Here is an 18,683-nt window from a genome sequence, read left to right as displayed (position 1 = left end):
CAAGCTTCAACCGAATTTCAGGAGAATGGGTGGCAAGAAGTGCCGTTGCAATACTCACGTGCTCTTGTTCTGCTCGGCAACTTTACTCTATTGAACCAAGCTCACACGCCGCTTTCTTGAGATTGCGGTAAAGGGTGTCCATGCACTAACTAGCAGACTTTTTCCACTTAGAGCGTTCTCTTCCACCTTTGCCCAACCCTGCTCTGCTTTTATATTCAATTTCCCGCATATATATGAACTCTTACCAAGCGATTCGCGAGTTCAGTTTGTTATGTTTTGCATGGCAAAGGGAAATAATTGCGCAATACTTTTCTAACAAGAAATAGAGACTTTTTCGCCCAACCCTGTAAAGAGCCTCCGGACGCTCGGAGGTTAGTAGGATCTGAGATGTCTTAAATCCCCTGTAAAAAGGCCTTTGCGGGGGGCCTCGAGCATCACCGTGCGATGGAACGGCAGGGTATAGCTAGGCAAACCTCGCAAAACCAGACCCAAATAGCGAGGGTTCCCCAGGTGCGCAAGCAGCGTATTCGCGTAGAGACGGTAATTTTAGAGCCTCCGGGGTATTCAGACACAGGATCTAAAGCATCGTCTCGAATATCTTAAAAACGGAGTGTTGGATAAACAAGCCCTAACCCTAAGAAAGGCCAGGAGCCAATGATCGACAGCGGCATTACTATGGTTGGGTTTGAGAGTCCGAAAAGTGTTTATTGTGAAATGTGAAATGTGAAATGTGAGGGCGAAGATTCAGCGAGGACAACCCCGCGATCGCGATGCGTTTTTTGGCGGGGGAGTGAGATTATGGCGTTTCGTACCCCGCCATGTGTGGGTGCCACTGGTGGGCCACTCACCTTGTTGGGAGGGACGAGTGCGAAAACTGAGACAAGAGATCCCGGTCCTGTCGGGCCGACTTTTCTTGCAGAACTTCGTCGGGAGCCTGCCTCGGGACTGGTTTTCTACTGTATTTCGTAGAAGGGTTGAGACATGAGGGAAGAGTGGTAATGCGAGGCTGAAAACACACCGCCTTCACTTACGTCGCCGTTGAGATTTTCGCAGAGACATTAGAGGGAAGGGACTCGAGATGGAAACCGAGAATACACGAATAAGACTATCCCGCACCTCGAAACTTGAGGCGCAATATCTCCACGCTTCTGGAGAGCGCGACACGTGAATCCCAACACGCTTCCCCCAGATTTCCCCTGAATCTCTGGGGAAAGCCAAGACGGGCATTCAACAACCCCCGGAAAATTTGCTGGTTATGGGGAGCGGGGAAAGGGGACTAAGGAGGGCGAAGACTCAACACCTATACGCGGTGTCCTCTACGAACCTCCAGCTCTCGATTGAGAGTCTGCAGAGCCAAGATTAAGTCATACGACGACGACGAATATCCTCCTCCTCGCCGCCACTCCGCCCGCGGTATGACATATGCGACTTCTAGTAGCCACTACGATAATAGGTTAACTAATACCTCACTAATAGAGCCTTAGTTTTGTAGCGTTTTATTTATATAGGCGAATCCGCTACCGAAATCAGAGTTTTCACCCCACTTTAGTTAATATGATAATACCAGAATACGAATATATTAGGAAGGGTTTTGGATTTAGTTAGAACGAAACGCATCGATAGTTACAGAGGACCCTGGTTAGATTTAATATCTACTATCTATTATAAGCGCCTTGAGCTTATAACTTCTCGCAAAATACGAAGCCCCTTCCATTGCCACTCCTTTGGACCTTAATTTCGGTTGCGTTATCCTATTCTTCTTTTCGCACCCTTTTCTAGCCAGGAGAGCCTTCCTTGTAATAAGTAGATGTTTTCCATGCCTCTATAGACCTGGAATAGTGGCTAGCGGATTTACGACGCCAAGTTTACTCTCTATAACTACGAATATTGTGGCATTATATCGGGTCTCGAACTAAGGTTTGGGAGGGGGTATAAGGAGGATATTCGGGGAAGAGAGAGGTCGGAGACATAGCCTGGATACCTGCCCCTGTTACTAAATAGCATTAGGCTATGTAATAGTCCGTTATCTCGTACCATTGACTCTTGGATTTAAGATCTAGGACCGGCGAACGGGTTACGTTATACTAGCTGGTTTTCATGGTTTTTCCTGGCAGGGCAGTAGACGCAAATGACTAGAGTTTGTCTAGTTATATGGGTAAGAACGTATAGGGATAGTCTTCCTTAACTACTGTGCCGAATGGATATCTAGGGGGCTCTGTGTCATTAAAGGAATTTGGATTAGTGATAGAGAAGAATATACTGACTGAGGTCAGGTATTCTGGCTCGTAGGCAGAGAGGACCTATAGTGCTACATAGTTGTAAACTGATAAAGCACGTTAAATGGAAAAAAAAAAAAAAAAAAAGAAAGGGGACCAGGAAAGCTAAAATCAGAGTAGGAAGATAATGTATGAGTAGGATAGAAATATCCCAAGTGGTTTACACGTATATACACGTCTGCCTCATACCTGTCCCACATTTGACTCCTAATGCTGTGTCGCGTACGAGACCGGAACTCCAAACGACCGCCAAGCACGCCGGCTCCCGATGCAACCCCCCTTTTACACCGTCCCCAAAAACTTGGGTATAAGATCGCTTCGTTCACATCATCCATTCCCCCCACTTAAAAAGAAATCCAGCTCACTCGGCCCTCCGCGCGAGTGTTCGTTCTCCGCCAGCTGCTCCAGCAGACTCAAGAACGGGTCCTTTTCTCCTTCTGTGCTCTGCCCTTCACTTCTCGCTCCGGGCGTCATGCCTTCCTGGACACCCGTCCCCATCCCATTCCCTAATCCACCAGACAGGCCATTATTCGGAGTGGAATTCGAAGGATAAAACCCCATCTGCCCCATGCCAAACATAGGGTCGTAAGATTCAGGTTGATGGAGTGAGGAGAAGGCGTAGGGTGGTGAGAATGGCGTTTGCGATAAATTCGGCATCCCGCTCCCATCTGGCGGAAACGGTGTGATTGGTGTAGGTGTAGGGTCTAACATCGATTGTTGCTGCATGCCCATATTTGGATCGAGGTGAGAAGACGAATCTAGCGTATGGCTTGGTGTCAATAACATGTTTTCGGGGTGCGCGTGGTTAGTGCCATTTCGTTGTGAATGCGAATTCGCGTGTTGTAGTTTGAGATCGAGGTGTCTTTTTCTCGACGCGGAAGACTGTTTTCGTTTTGCTAGGGTTGGAGAAGGGTCGTTTAGTGTATTCGAGGAGAGAGAAGTATTGCTGTTAGATCTTGGAGCATAGAGGTCATGGCCCGTATATGTTTCTTGGGTAGGATCAACCAGTATATCCGCAAAGCTTATATGCGCGCCATCGAAGAATTGCCCTAGGTCCGAATAACGATCGAAGAAATCCTCGAGGTGGAAAACAGGTGAGTAGCGCATGGGACTACTGGCAAGCGACTTCACAAGCTCTGAATGGCAGCCGTAGATCGTTTGCAGGGTTTCGCGCTGGTGTTGGACCGACGACCAGGCGTACCGGAGCTCGGATAGTTGTTGCATTTCGCGAGACAAGAAGGAAGAGGATTGTGAGAAGACTTCGGAGTCGTGGGTTCCCTTGTAGTGGGTGCCGTGGACGTGGACAGTGCCTGCTGTGCAGATGCAGTATCCAACGAAGGCGGGCCATTCGATTGACGCTGATTGTTTACCTATTTCAGTCAATATCTCAAACTTTAAGCTTCGGGATATGTGACATACCTAACTCTACTAACTCGGCAATGGCGTTTGCATGGAGGAAACACAGATTCGTAGCTTCAATCTGCCATGATTGATGCTGGCCGGTCCCCGCAAGCTCCGCCAAATCGATAGGGAGGAAGGGTCGATATATTAGACAATGTATGAGGTGGTAGATAAGTTTGCTGAGAACAAGTGTCGTGCTGTCGGATTGACCGAATAATGTATCCACGGAGGAAAAGACGTCCTGTGTCCCAGACGCCCAAATATCCAGATCTTGTCTTATTTTGGAGAGATTCGATAATGAATGCCAAGGGAAGTGACTATCTCCTTTCACACCCCCCGCTGCGAGATATCGATTCGTGATCCCGAGTATTCGAACGATGTCTATTAACATCCCACTGCTTCCTTGGCTCTTTTTACCAGAGCCGGCGTGGTACTGTAGATTCGATCCGTTTTGGAAGAACTCTCCTTCGACTGGTAGTGCAGCAGGGTTCGGTGTCCATGCTGGGAGCCGTAATAAGATACACTTGTCGGCGATCAGTGAAGGTCGTTTTGATCCACACGCGGTAAATCTATCCATTAGATAGCACGTCCAAAATAGTCGTCTTCGCATCTCCCTCTCGACTGCTGTTAATCGAGTCTTGTGGTCGAATTCTCGATGTAACTCGAGCGCCATTGCCATTGCAATACCGCTCCCTATATCTAGTCAGCCCTCTTCCAAAGAAAGTCAGGATCGAACCTACCCAGCATCATGTATCCCTTCTTTCCTTTCCCCGTGGCAGTGAATGCGACCCCAAGAAGTAGAAGTGCCTGCAAACAGTCTATCGAAGGATCGTCGATATCCAACTCCGCCCTCGCACGCATAGCGTAGTCCTCGCTGAGTCTTACAGCCGCATGGTATCCATTCGGATGGGCCGTGTACCTGGGGATATTAGCTATGATCTACCGGTCTGTATTAGCCTGGCCTACCTTGCACTGACAGCATAGATCGCGCAGAGAAGGTATGACGGTATTTGATTTAGCTGAATTCGTTGTCGAGTACTGGTTTCGTCCAGAATATGATACGCCTTGCCATGACATCGACTGAAATATGTGTCGAGAAGGACATCTGGTTGCACTCCAGGTGAAGGTTCGCTAATACTGATGAGCTTTCTTTTTCGATTATCAAGAGCTGTATCCCTACCTTAGCGGACTCGGCGAATACACCGCTGTTTCGGATGCCACTGTCTGGGTGTCGAGCGTGGGCCGCCGCGACTTGGTCTCGCCATCTGAACTTTCTTTGTCGGCGCCAGACCCGCCGCCCTCGTTATTAGTATTGGGCGAAGTCGACTTCTTCTCGTCCTTCAAGCGCTTCTCCAACCCATCTACCCTCTTCAACAGCGCTTCCAACACATCAGTCTTCGGGCCTCGCTTCTTGGGGACAGCATCTACACACTCGTCAACCATAATCTCGTGTTGTTGTTGAGAAGACCCCACCATAGATGCAAGGACATTGGAAGACCTGGCAAGCCTCGCAAGTCGGCCGCAACCGGTTGCACTTGATCTGGAAAAACTATCAGACATACGGAAGATCTCCTTCAGCAGACAGACTTGCCTTCCGCTTCCGACACGACTTGCAATTCATTGATTCTCGCGGCTCGTTGCTCATGCGACGTGCGGGTAGTCGTTCGATCCCAACCTGGGGTCGGCCGGACATGATGGAGGAGGCGAGAAAAAATCCAGAGGTAGTGACGAGCAAATAGAATCGTTACATAATTAACTTTGCTCGCAGTGCAGGGCGCATTGCATCACGAGCAGCAGCGGGGGAGGGGGGAGAGGGGCGGGCGAATCGAGGGCAGTGTGCCTGTCTGCGTGGATATCAGGGTTAGCTCATGGGCGACGAGGCCGCGAATGGCAGCTGCAGCAGGCAGGTGAAGACGGATGTGTAGAGCCAGGTGAAGGATGGGGGGATACAGTAGGCTTGGAGGTGGGTTTGCAGCGCCAATGGGGGGACTCGTACCTACGAGAGATCGGTCCGTCCTCCACGGATCCCCAGGTTCCTTCTCTGGGGCCTGGAGGAGAGCTCCACTGATCAGTTGACAGTGCTTGGCTGCAGTGGCAGTGGTAGTGGCAGCGACAGCGAGAGTAGTAGTGACAGCCTGATAGCTGGGTATCGGGGTCTGATGGGGAAATAAGCCTCGGTCTGCGGTGGCGTGGGGGAAGGCCGGAGAACGAGTGAGGCGTGGTGTGGTGGCTTGATTGGTGGCAGCCCGACAGGCTGACAGCGGACCCGTTGCAAAGGTTGAGTGCCAGAGCCGGAAGAACCTCAAAAGTATCGGAGAAACAAGCCTTTCTTTTGACAGAGAGGTTGAGACGAGTTGAGCGCGAGAGAACAGGAGAGAGCTCCAGCTCCAGCTCCGTTCGTTTCGAGACTGCGGGGAGGGCGAGCTGCTTTGATATACAGTAGAGCTGTGCACCGCGGGGTGGAACGCAGTGTTTGACCTCGCTTTCTCCGGTTCTGTGTTTGAAGGGCCGTAGGTTTGGATCAAGATCGGAGATGTCGAGACTTTGTATCAGGGAAGATGAGGGCGTCTGGGAATCCCCAGATGGCGAGATGATTTATCTAGAACGGTGGTGAGCAAGTCACCTTGTACCCCCTTGCAGGCAGAGTGACCGAAGCAGCCGTGAGCCCCCGAACCATGAACCATGAACACAGACGGGGCGTTGCTGTGAGCATTTTTGGCCTCAAAACTGGGGTCGCCAGCCAGTGCAGCCAGTGCAGCCATCAAATCGGTTGATGGTGCACGCGGCGGGGAGGGATGATGTTCGGTCGAAGTCGAGTTCATCCTGCCCGTGCCTTGTCGTCCCTGCTCGCCTATCCGCAGAGCTGCCGCTGACAGGCTGGCCTCTGCCGCGGTGTGTGGATGTGGATTAAGGATTGCCGATGCGATCCTGACCCTGCGGTCTCTCATCATCCCATGCTTGACGCTTCTGCATGGCCCCTCCTCATTTGCAAGTCACAAGAGAGCCGCGGTGGCTGCTCACGCCAAAAAAAACCTGGATTTTGCCAGCGCCCATTGCTCCATTTCTCCATTGCCCCATTGCCCTCCGGCATCTAAGGCAGGGGCAATTAGCCTGACAGGTCCATGACTCCCGAAGACTTGGCCAAGTGACGCGTGAGCGCTCGATGAGTGAGCCAGATGCCGCATCTCGGTTTGCGGCCGAGACAGATGTGGACTTACTAGTTGTATGTAGTACTGTGGTACAACGTACTACCACAACAAACCTTAAGAAGAGCAAGAAGAGCTGAGCGAGACGCCTCCTCGTGTTCCTCGGATCCTCGCTGTTGATCCGAGGCCTTGACCGAATCAGATGCATGGAAATACGCACCTGCACCTCTCTCACCCTTCATTTCTTCCTAAACAGTTCATTCGATTCAGAAAAGTGGCGCGTACCAGTAAGCTTGCTTGGCGGCTCGACCGCACTGAGGTTAATTCGGAGAGAGAACCCCCCACCTCGGCTTCTAGAAACCGCTGAGAACTTCCCCAGCAGCGCACTACAGTAGGTTACTTGTAACCTGTGTGCTCCACCGGGTGAGTTACAGGGGTGCGAATGAGGACCCACCGGGTTCTTTCTGCCTGATTTTTGACTTAAAGAAAATCGACTTATCAACCTCAAGATAGAACTAGTTCTATAACGCTTTTATAATAGTTCATATACAGTTTAGAAACGCATTAGTTAGGGGGCTAGGGGATTAGGGTTAGGGGGTTAAAGTGCGGGTTAGTTAGGGTTCGCCAGGGGTCCGGGGGGCGGTGGGAGCCCCTCGCTTGGGAACACGTTAGAAATGGTTTTAATACAGTTAGAAAACAGTATTTGGGTTACTTATCTCTATATAGACGGGAAGTTGATGCCTGACGAAAATCTCATCTGGCTACTTTGAAAATGGTTACTTTGAACCCCTGTCATCTCACCCGATGGAGCACACGGGTTTACCAGCTGCGCTGCAGACTCCCAAGCGATTCTCCGTCCCCACAAAAGACACTTCTTCTCGAACCACTTTCAAGCCACGATGATCCCTAATAGCGAACCGAGCGACCCCAAAATTAGGATACCAGTCAACTGTCAGATGGCAATATAATCTTAAACCTTATTCAGGCCGTGCAATATAAATTCAGCTAGCTACGAAAGGTACTCTGACAGTTCTGACTACTCGGTTACACGAGCGCCCACCGGAGACTCGACAAGGGAATCTAAGTGCTGAAATTTGGTGCCCTCTGAAACGGCACCACTGCAGTCACCAGCTTCCCCGCAGTCCCACCGTCTTTTTGCGTCCGCCCCGCAGGGTTCGTCGAATTGGTGCAAGGTCACCCTCGTTAAAACCCTCACCAACCTTCGTCCCTGACCTCCCTATCCATGAACCTCCTCGGATAGAGACCCCCCGTCTCTGGTTTGGAACGTGCAGCCCGGAAGAAACCTACTTTCTAGTACACTTTTAAAATCAAAAGCTGGCAAGCACGATCGATCTACCCGCGTAGATCACATCTCATGAGGTGTGGTTCTGGCGATGCTGTTGGCGCGGTTGGAAGGGCCCTTCCGCTCGTGTACCCGGAAAGGGAATACGTCCGAAGCGAGGAGAAGGGGGGGGGGGGACCTTTTTCGGTGAAGCTCCCTGAATTGCCGAATCGTACTCGCCTGAAGGGAAAAGAAATGGAGGGAGTGCTTCCCCGGATTCAGAAATCAAAGTTTTCTTGCGAGTTTTGGAAGTGAGTGTGGCCGAGATTAAGAGTGTTGGGAATGCGTAAGAGTGTTTCGGGTTTGTATAGAGAGATCGGGGAGGCACAGTTTCATTTCTATTTCGATTTGCAATGGCATGGGTGCACCGTGTTGAGAAGTTCAGACGAAGGACCTAATGATGGGGAGTACTTCTTCTCCTGGGCTTATCTTACATTCTTAATGCTCTCGCGTTGGGCTCGAATGCAAAGAAGCATCAGAGCACTTTCTGCATGTCCCCGCTCCTTTGGACCGTTTATCCCTCCAAGATCAGGACAGTCACCTGCCCTTTTCTTCGGATTACAAATCTGTTCTCTTTGCCGGGCACGATATGTCATATTCAAGTCTAATCGCGATATCTTCAAGCGAAGTAATTTACCCCCAAGTCTCTTCAACGTGATGTGAAGAATTGTTATCAGGTATGTTTAGCCGCCTACGTATCACCCTCTTTCGGATTTTCTGCAGCCCGCTAGGTCAGCTCCTATCGCAACAATTTGTTCAAAGCGATGACTTCAAAACAGTTCACCAGAAATACCTGCCCTCACCTTCAGGAACCCATTTCCTCACACTACACCCTTGGCCTTCGAGAACATCCTCCCTGCCAGACAGTTTCCGGCCTCCCACCCCAGCAGGAACGGTTTGCCGACCAGGAGAGGAGAACACCAGCGGTGGTTTATCAGCAAATCAGTCTTTCTCTTCGGCATCGGGTTGGGGGACATGAAGCTAGCCAATGATCATGACCGGAGAACACACAACAAAGTCGGAGTCAGAGCCGCCGTCCCTCCAGGCCAAGGGGGACTGGCGTTGATCGATAGCACCCGCAACACTACTTGACCGCTGGGCGAGCAGGACAATACATGTTCCGTTGAGAACAGAAGCCTGGAACTGAAACCTGAGATTCGCCAATAATCGAGGAAGTTTTTGCTGTCAAGATTTTCTTTGCTGTCCAGTATTTCCCCGGAAGTATATTATAAGAGAGTGATACTGAACTTGAGATTCAAGTGAGCTGCTCGAGCCCCATCACCTCTTTCCAGCTAGCGTCAACGCCGTTTGTCCTTCCCTTCCATGGAACACAGCCTGTAGCTGCCTTTAGGTCGTGGATTACGTGCCTGATCACGCTTCGCTTTCCCACCAATTCTAGGACCAGGTCATGAAGTTCTCGTTGTTACTGCTTCTCCGTCTATATAATAATCCTCGAAGTGGATTTTGTTGATCGTCGAAGCGCCATGGCGAGAACATATTTAAAGAGGATGCGGGAAACCCTCATCTTCTATGCAGCTTCTTCGTTTTCACATTTCGATCCAGAATCGCTCGAGGTCTCACCTCCCCATCTGGAGCCACGTTCTCCATGACTGCGGTCATACACTAGAGCAAGATGGATTACATTCTTGATGTCACCTCTTCTTCATTGTCAGTCATCTCATCAGATCTGTGTATGACAAGCGATGAATTCTTGAATTGAGTGATCTGCCCAAGCTTTAGGATTCTTTCTTGGTCAACTGAAATCTAGTACGCTCTTGTCAAAATTGGCACGTGTTTGCAACTGCTTATCAACATAACCTTTCGTCAAGAACATCTTCTCCGTGTTTGTCCTCTCATGCACAGGGGCCTATACATGAATTTCTCAACTTCTGTCTACTTCGAGGATCCAGTTCAAGTCGAGTGGAGGCCAAACAAAAGATGAACGATCCACCTTAGCATTGCGGTTCGTTCGGATTCTCAGGTACGCTACTGCAAATGCGTGGCTCGTTTTGCCCTTTCGGCTTTTTCTGCTGACCCACCCTGGTCCAGAAAGATATTACCCAGACACCAATATGAAGCAGTTATCAGCCCAGACTTCACCAAGCTATCTTCAAACCGGGTATATAGAGTTTCTTCTTTCACCAAAAGCAGAGACAAAAGCGATATGGTGTCCACGAAGAAGTTACCAGTGAGCATGGTAGACGGTCAATGCCGTTTGTCCCTATTGGGATTGAGGTCTGAAGCCTGAAACCATAGATCCAAACGAACATCTGAAAGTCTCGTGCTGGCTTCTACAGTTGTGTATAAGCGATCTGCTTCCCTGTTGTCAAAGGCTCATTTGCTGTCAACGAGCTAGTTGGAAGGGCTGCTCAAGTGGTGGCAGAGGTTCAAATGAACTTTCCTAGGCCCCCCTCTACTCCCGAGTCTCGCTGGATTGAGGTGTCATTCATGGCCATCGGAATCAAAAGGAGTTGCAATGGACTCTTCACCATCAGAGGAGCGACCTGTACCGGTGTTTGCTGGAGCAATGGACTCTGACTCTTGCTCTCACCGTCATGTTTCCTTTTATATCCATAGCTAAACCAGAGTATGTACGAGGTCCAGCTGGCCATGGCTTCACTCTCTTTCGAAAGTTATGTGACTACTCCCTCACCAACCCCCACCATATTCTTCCTATTTATAATCCCAAGGCTTAGTACGAACTGATTATCGATTACAACATCGACGACAGCACCCGGTGTACGCGGAGTGACAGAAATCAATTGCCCCCCAAATGATTGCTCCTCTGCCACAAGGACAATCAGATTCCTGTCTTTGTATTTCTTAGTCTTGCCACTCAATGTATCCCTGGTGATCAGACGATTCACAGTTACGAGTTGTCTGTTGTCAATCTTCGGCTCGTTGTCAAGGGAACCACTACCTCTCATCCGTTGTCAATATTCAGCCAGTGATCATCCGAACGTGTGAAGTTTCTTCATTGGGGCTCTAACGCGGAATTGTTTATTACCTCGACGACTTCCAGTTTTCAAAGCTACTGAAGATCCATTGATTGTCACAAAGGCGGGCCACGCGGTGAATCTTGTGAGTGATGCTGAAGATTTGTAAGGTTAATTAAAAGCCTGATTTAGACTTGTCGGAAGCTGGGTTTTAGTTACGCGCGGTGGGCTGGTGTGGCAAAAAAAATCACGTGTCAGAAAATGTCACTGTCACATGACCTGGAGAAATATTTGACTAGCTGCCGGAGTCTTAAGGGGGGGTTTGGGGGGTCCCCCCCCCCCAAGATTAAAGACTCCTCTTGCCTTCTTCTACTTCCTCCTTTCCTTAAGGGGGCTTTGGGGGCCCTCCTCCAAGAATAAACACTTTGCTCTTCAAACTAAGCCCCCTTTTAAAAGTTACTGGGAGGGGACCTCTTAGGTCACAATATAATCTCTTAAAGTGGGAAAATCTGGCTTTTACTCTTTGCATTTGCACTTGCTAATGCGGCCCCTGGTAGGTGGGAGTCCAGATGCCCTTTTTATATTGCTTTACAAGGCGGCTACCACGTGATGCTTGGACGTAAACTTGTACGGCCTTACTACCCTATAGAGCTGAAGCTTACAGTGCGCTTTCAGGGGTCGCTCAGTTGTAGCTTCAGCGTGGCAAAAGCCCGTAGCTTAGCTAAGCTACGTGCGAAACCTAAGGTAGGCTCTCAATAAGTCTTCGTTTCAATATCCATCACGTGACGGGTGATGTTTCTCTTCTCTATTAAGTCAAAACCGCTGCTTTTCTTCTTCTTGGCCTCTGAGGAAAATCTCAAATGTAATTATGGTGCTTTTAGCCTATGTTATAGGGATCCCTACGATCTCTATTAATAACCTACGAGAAGCGCTCAGCCGCAGTAACTTGTAAGCTGTAAAGCAGACCTCGCCTCTCTTGGCACCCAGGATCCGCTACAGTACGGGGTACAACTCAGCAAATCAGATTCATCTACGATGTTGTACTCGTATTAAAATCACTCAGATGTGAACCCCCGGACGAACATTGACTAACCCTGTTGCTTTGAGATTTATTTCATGCGCGAGGACGGCGTAAGTTGGTACTTTAGGTAAGTAATGCTTGCCCTGCATCAATCCATGGGGATCTTTATTTGTCCTCGATCGCGAGATGCTTCTCTTTCTTTCTTGTTCTTTCATTTGTGCTCTTTGCGCCATACTTGCAATAACCTCCAGCTTTCTTTATCAGAGAAGGACACGCACAAGCCACAGTTAGCTTCTGGAGGTGGCAGTCAATCTTCCCTTCCGCCCGATACCATAGACGCGAACACTTTAAATATGAAAAAGAAGCTTAAGAGAGCTAGCAGGCCCAAGTCGAGAAGCGGCTGCAGAACCTGCAAGTGAGTTGTTCTTACCATACGGACCAGCAGAGAAGCCCTGGCTGAATATTCTGATCTAGAATCAGAAGGGTAAAATGCGACGAGTCAAGACCTCAATGCGAGCGTTGCATCAAATTTGGGACGACTTGCGATTGATACCCAACTGACTCCCCATCTTTTGCTTCAGTCCATCGAAATCTAATACCCAAGGGCCTCGACCATTACCTTCCTTTCATCCCGGTACATCCCATCAACACGACGCTTCACCTCAGTCCACAAGTCTCGATCTTTACACTCTGCATGCACGAAACGGCCCCCAAAATATCAGGGCCTCTCGAGACGAGCCTCTGGACTCGCCTCATACACCAAGCTTGTTGTCAAGAATGGTTTGGATATTCAGAAGCTGCATGAGCACTTTGCCTTCCTGCATCCCCTTTCTTTCTGCCTGAGTGAAGACGGAGGCAGCAGCGCGAGACGAGCGCCGGATACTTCGAAATTTCCCGAGTCAGCAGTTGAAAAGGGGAAGACTGGAAGAAGGGAGCGGAGTTTCGTGGGCTCTGCGTTTGCATCCTCTACTTCACATCTCAACTGGCCGCTATTTTCTTTACATCAGAAGTCGAATACGATGTTTTCTTACCAGCGTACACGGCCATCGTTGAATTTTCCGAAGCGACACATCCATATCTATCGACTGTCCTCGATACAAAGAGTGGACAAAGTGAGGCTGCAGATGGACTTTTCCGCTTGCATTGTGAAATAGTATGCCCGTTAGTACGCAACCCCTTTCTCTTCTCGCCAATACCAATTTTAAATAGTATGGTTTTAGAGCATGACTTATGTGTTAGAATCCTCAAATCTCGTTGGCTTCCCTTTCATTCCCTGCCTCAGAAATTGCTGACTCCGACAATTCAGGGTTCATCGTTGGGTTTCGCTGCCGTAACTCTCACATGTGGAGCTGTGCTAAAGCCCTGCTCAATAAGTCTCTCTTGCGCGAAAGCATCTGGGGCTGCTTCAAGGTAGGCTGCCTCGCTTCCAGTATTCGGAGAGTCGACGAGGAAGGCATTGATTCTTCCGGCTTGCAAGGCAGACTAGCGGGACGTACCCCAGACTGCAAAGCACCTGAAATAGAGGGGTTTTTTCTATCAGGTGGCTAGGTACAGAGACATCCCTCTCCGTAACTTTATACCATGCTAAAACCTTTTGTACACTCCAAAGCAATTCCGTCACTCGCGCCCAAAGGCCTGCGGTGAATCTGGAAAAGGAACAGGGAGAGGTAAATATCTTCATTGAACAAACAATCTCACATTAGTGTGCGTACGTAAAGACTCACAACACATCTAATCCATCCATGCACCGCCTTCCTCCACAACTGAACGTGTCCATCTACATCCGCGTCCCCATTGCCGCTCATAAAAACAAGGATTCAAACGCCAGCATACGCCGCAACTGATGCAGCTGTCTCTTCGTCCCTTTGCCACCCCAATTACATCAATCGACCAAAAAGCCACCGAATGTCCGAGATGGTGATGAAGCAGAGTAATGACGAGGAGGGTAAGTGAGGAGGGAAAGGTGATGAATGAGCTAATACAAACCCCTCCCACTAGCCAACCTCACAAAACTATACGGCACATTCTGTCCGACGAGTAACCTCAGCGTCTCAACCGTTGTGAACGCACTCGTGTCCGCGACCCCATACGCCGTCCAGCCGCTCTGCTCCGCCACAGCCAGCGGATCGCCCTTCCTTGGTCCATTCGCAAGATCGAGGAAGACTTTGCCCTTCGCGAAGCCATTCCCGTTCCCGTTTCCATTACTGACTAACCCAGGAAGGTGAGAGCTGGAGGTGTGCTTCCCGTTGCTGAAGTGCCGCAAGAGAGGTTGCACTAGGTGGGACTTATCGGGAGGAAGAGCGGAGATGATAGCGAATGGTTGGTCGACTCTTTGCACGGACTCGATGGAAGTGAATGGCTCGACTCCTGAAGCAAGAGGACCTTGGGCTTTGAAGCCTACGGTGTAGATCTTCCCAATATTGAGGGAGCGGAGTGCGAAGATGACAGAGGCGGCGTCTTCACCGTTGCTGGAGAGGATGATAGCCGCGCGGTCCTTGTACGCTGAGGGCGCGAAGTCGCGAGTCAGGGTGGCGCGGATGCCTTTCCATGTTGCGTTGTCGCCGATGAAGGAGAAGGCCCCTTCACCTCGGACGACGATTGTGTCGATAGCGCCAATTGTGCGGGCTGCGTCGGAGAGGCTGAGCTGCGGGATGTTGGGCTGGGATGCAGGTAAAGGGGGGTTGATGTAAGCGCCGCCGAAGTTGGGTTGTAAGCAGAAGGCTTCAACGGAGCCTTTCACGCCACGGTCCACGGTGGCGAAGTTGTGGGGGAGGCCGAGCTCGTTGAAGCATTTTTCGAAGAAGGTTGCTTGGGGCGTGGATCGGAAGGAGCCGATAGCGTAGATGTTTTTCTTGGGGAGTTGGCCCATGGTGCTGAGGGCGCCGTTGATCTCTGCTGCGCTCATTTGGCCAGGCGCTGCGACGATGGGGAGAAGTGGGTGAGTGATGGGACTGAAGACTGTGTTCACTGCTCGTGAAAACTGACCAAGTTGGCCCATGTTGACTGCTGATAAAGGAGGCCCATCGGGATTGTTGGCTTTGATTTGTGAACGGAAGTACTCGAGCTCGTAGTTCTCCGACATCGAGTTTATGATGGTTATCATTTTGACAATGTCGCCGTATTTCCTAGACTCTTGGAAGATGGACTGGGCTTCAGGGGATGGCCACTTGAAGGTACCGGAGAAATCGTGGAAGGCCGATATGATGCGACTGTTTCCTCTTTGCTCATAGAGCCGTCGTCGAATGTCTTCTGGTAACCATATTTCCACATCGACGTACTCACATCCCCACTGTATTGCTCGATACAGGTATTGGTAGTACAGTTCCGGGTTGTCCATTGGAAATCGGCCATTCTCGCGAGTACATCTCGTAGTGAAAATGATGGGGAGCTCGGTTCTTTGCCTTAAAAGCATGACTTGTTCTCCAACATAGCTCATACTCGGCACAGAACTGAACGTCCCATCCGGCAATGGTTCCTTCAGCAGATCCACCCGTATTTCCACCGCATCTGATCCAACAGAAAGAATATCCAAATTCGACAACGCCGTCCGTACATCTGGGAATGTGGTGGAAATAAAATACGTTCTTGGTTTCGTGATTAATGCTTCATGGTGACTGATCTGCCCCAGTGTGAATGCAATGAACCGCGAAAGATCCCTCCGGAAAAATGGTTGCTCTGTATATAAGAATTCGTAGTCCGAGGCAACTGACAAGTCGAGATCTGGGGGCATTCCAAGGTTCACGCAATGTGCGTTAATCGCAACCATGAGCATCTTGTTCCGCGCTCCAATATCGGCCTTCGCATCGCTGGCCCCTATCCCTATTACTGTTCCATGGTCTCCACCTCCCACCGCTTGGAAGCTTGGGGCCAGCCGGTATGGTTTCCCAAGCACGTCTGCAAAAACCGAGACAATCTTCTCTTGTCCTGGCCCATATATTATGACCACTATCCGCGTGTCACCCGTGCCAGCTTTCGTCCCATTGATCACCCCATTTGTGCTTTTCGGCCTTGCTGGTGTAGGAGCATCTTGCAGCTGCTTGGTCGCCATGACTTCGCGGTGGGCTGCTGCCACCAAGTTGGAGAAATCCCTAGACTTGCTCAGGGTTTTCGGGGAGGTCTGAGGAGGCGCTGTGTATTCGAGAATGATGCTAGAGGTGGGGGGGAGGTGTGTCCAGCAGCCTTCTCGCATGGCATGCAGCCGCGGCTCTCTCGGATGGATAATGAAGTCCTTTAGTGGAGGGTGTCTGCTGTGCGGCGCAATAGCTCTGTGACGAGGGCAGGTCAACAGCTATAACGAGGCTGATATTGGTGCTTAAGATAAGAAACGAAGCTCAGGGTCGAATCGGTTGGATACTTGAGACAGCTGTACTACATGGCAGCCCGTGGTCCCGCAGTCCAGATCTGGTGGCAGACATTCGCTGGAGCAGGAGGATCTGGCAGGCAGCGTCTTCGAAGCTGTGGTATCTGTTCTTGGTAAGCCCGGGTCGCTGCAGCGTGATGGCAACGTTGCCGAGCAGAGGCACATTGAAATTCCGCCGGAAGTTTTTCGTTTGGATGGTACAGGAGGTATGAAGTTGGACTCAGGGCGCAAGGACTGAGGAAGATCGATCAATGGAGGGAGCGATTGTACCGAACGCGGCTACAGGAATTGTGGTGCATTTTCCCAGCCAATGTCGACCCCAGGATCACCTGCAGCAATTGGCGGGCCGCATGGAAAAATTGCAGCAGCGCGGAGAGCAGCTCGGTGCAGATTGTTCCACCGACAGAGCCGTGCTGCTGCTGGGCGAGGCGGCGCGAGGTACAGAGTACGGGGGCTGGACTGGGATGGGGGTGGAGGGGTTGGAGTGATCTGGGTGGCCAAGCATCTGGAGGTCGAGGTCCAGAAGCTGGGGGGGGACCACCCGAAGTGTGGGGAGAGCGATCGGCCAAGGGGTCAAAGGGGTCAAAACTTCCACCAATGGGATACAACTGTTGCCACGGACGCCCTCGCTGTGCTCCTCAAGTCGTCAAACTTGTCATTGCTCAGATTATTCCCATACAGTATTGAGACGCAGGAGCACGCAGGAGCAGGGGGCACTGAGCCGCCAATGAGTGCTGTAGCAGTCTGGTGCTTGAGCAATAACGACTCCTCATTCTCACAACAGGGCTTGCCAAGATGGATTGAGAACTCCAAAGTTCTGCGGAGGATTTATCCTGTCTGGGCGAGCTTAGCCTGTGTAGAACGCAGCTTTAAGTGCTGATCCGGACACTGCACGACAACTCTATTAATTCTCCATGGGGAAAGCCGTGGCCGTGGAATTTCTGCCTCTCTTCAAATTCAAAACCCGTGCCCGCAGGGGGTTGCGCCCCTCTCCGTATTGGGACGCGCAGGACTCTCTCTGGCGGAGAATTTATCTTTCGAGGATGATCTGATGTTTCGTTTCCAATCCTCCAGTGAGGCTGTGAACTCTGAGACTGGTGATCAAGACGGCCAAATGTCTCTGATTGTTTCATCTCCGCAGAGACGAAAGTAGAAGAGACGTCGAGTGACTGCATCCCCTCCCTCACGACAAATATTCCCATGGGACAGCGGGGGCCAGCAATGTTCTGCTCTCTATATTCCTTTAGATCCGGCTCCTCTTTCCTCCAGACGCGACCGCGTTGAGAGTTCACAAGGTTTGAGACTGGGCAGATATCGTCCGGATGGTACGCGCTTCCTGTATGTGCTCCCAGGAGCTCAAAAGTCAGAAGTGTTCTAGAATTTCTGTTGTTCTAATTCCCCCAATCAGCCGCACAAGTTGTGCTCAGTATGCCGTCATGACTTGGCCGCAACGACGGTTTAGACCGTTTGAGATGTTAGTCCCTGTCTCAGCCCCGTATCTTCCCCAGGTCTGTATCTCCTAGTCGGAATCGATGACAGCTGCCATTCTTTAAGGCACTCAATGCAGGTGCCATGTGCTACGGAGGGAATATCAGAGACGTTGATTGGTTGAGATAGTATCTCCAGACGACAACTCCCAATCATCGCCGTTTCGCCGAAACCTGTGGGATTTGGGACTCGGGAACCTGAGGATATTTACCCAAAGCCTGGATTACATCCTTTGACTTCGACTAAGCTTTATTGACGTCACGGCCCCTCTTCACATCTCGTGATCTGTTCAGAATTGCTTCCTCTCGCACTGCTGGCTTTTTGGAATCCACCCCTCGTCATCACGGCTCTCGGAATGCCTCTCGAACGCTTAGCCGCATCGCCGGGACTGGCACGCCACTCCCGGGAGTCAGCGAGTCGTGATCAGCCACCTGATTAACCTTTTGGAGAACTCAAGACTCGTGGTCTTAAAGGTCTTCAAGGTCTCCAGAATGGCACCGAGAAAGGACCGTTGCCAAACTTCTCGAAATCTCATCGGGACGAGATCAGACCTGCACCGGGATCTGAGGCAAAGACAAAGACCGCCATTCGCCGCTTGGGAGAAAAATCGGGGTAGATTTCACGTGTATGCGGCTCAGACGGATACCTGCAGGGCTTGGCCGAGTGGGGCCGTCGATATTTTTCTACGAGGAATTCGGCAGCAACGTCATCTT

At 50.6% G+C, this 18,683-nt stretch overlaps 3 protein-coding genes across 3 annotated transcripts; 1 reads left to right on the top strand and 2 right to left on the bottom strand.

Moving 5' to 3' along the window:
• Positions 1-2,603: 2,603 nt before the first annotated feature.
• Positions 2,604-5,370, bottom strand: K444DRAFT_644952 (uncharacterized protein; the record flags this gene model as incomplete). Its single annotated transcript, XM_024885029.1, has 7 exons — positions 2,604-3,646; positions 3,696-4,370; positions 4,418-4,596; positions 4,644-4,826; positions 4,858-5,101; positions 5,151-5,217; positions 5,269-5,370. 7 exons carry the CDS (start codon positions 5,368-5,370, stop codon positions 2,604-2,606), a joined length of 2,493 nt encoding a protein of 830 aa, XP_024734325.1.
• Positions 5,371-12,358: 6,988 nt separating this feature from the next.
• On the top strand, positions 12,359-12,783 carry K444DRAFT_53748 (uncharacterized protein; the record flags this gene model as incomplete). The annotated part of the gene is made up of 2 exons (XM_024875467.1): positions 12,359-12,537; positions 12,597-12,783. Coding segments are annotated over 2 exons (255 nt in total), but the record flags the coding sequence as incomplete, so codon positions are not given.
• A 1,314-nt stretch (positions 12,784-14,097) lies between these two features.
• Positions 14,098-16,170, bottom strand: K444DRAFT_535155 (aldolase; the record flags this gene model as incomplete). Its single annotated transcript, XM_024875266.1, has 2 exons — positions 14,098-14,292; positions 14,332-16,170. 2 exons carry the CDS (start codon positions 16,168-16,170, stop codon positions 14,098-14,100), a joined length of 2,034 nt encoding a protein of 677 aa, XP_024734323.1.
• Positions 16,171-18,683: the final 2,513 nt, after the last annotated feature.

This window comes from Hyaloscypha bicolor, assembly GCF_002865645.1.
Source record: "Hyaloscypha bicolor E unplaced genomic scaffold K444scaffold_117, whole genome shotgun sequence".
NCBI classification, from domain to species: Eukaryota; Fungi; Ascomycota; class Leotiomycetes; order Helotiales; family Hyaloscyphaceae; genus Hyaloscypha; species Hyaloscypha bicolor.
Note: the sequence above shows the minus strand (reverse complement) of the source record. Positions and strands in the feature narration are given on the sequence as shown.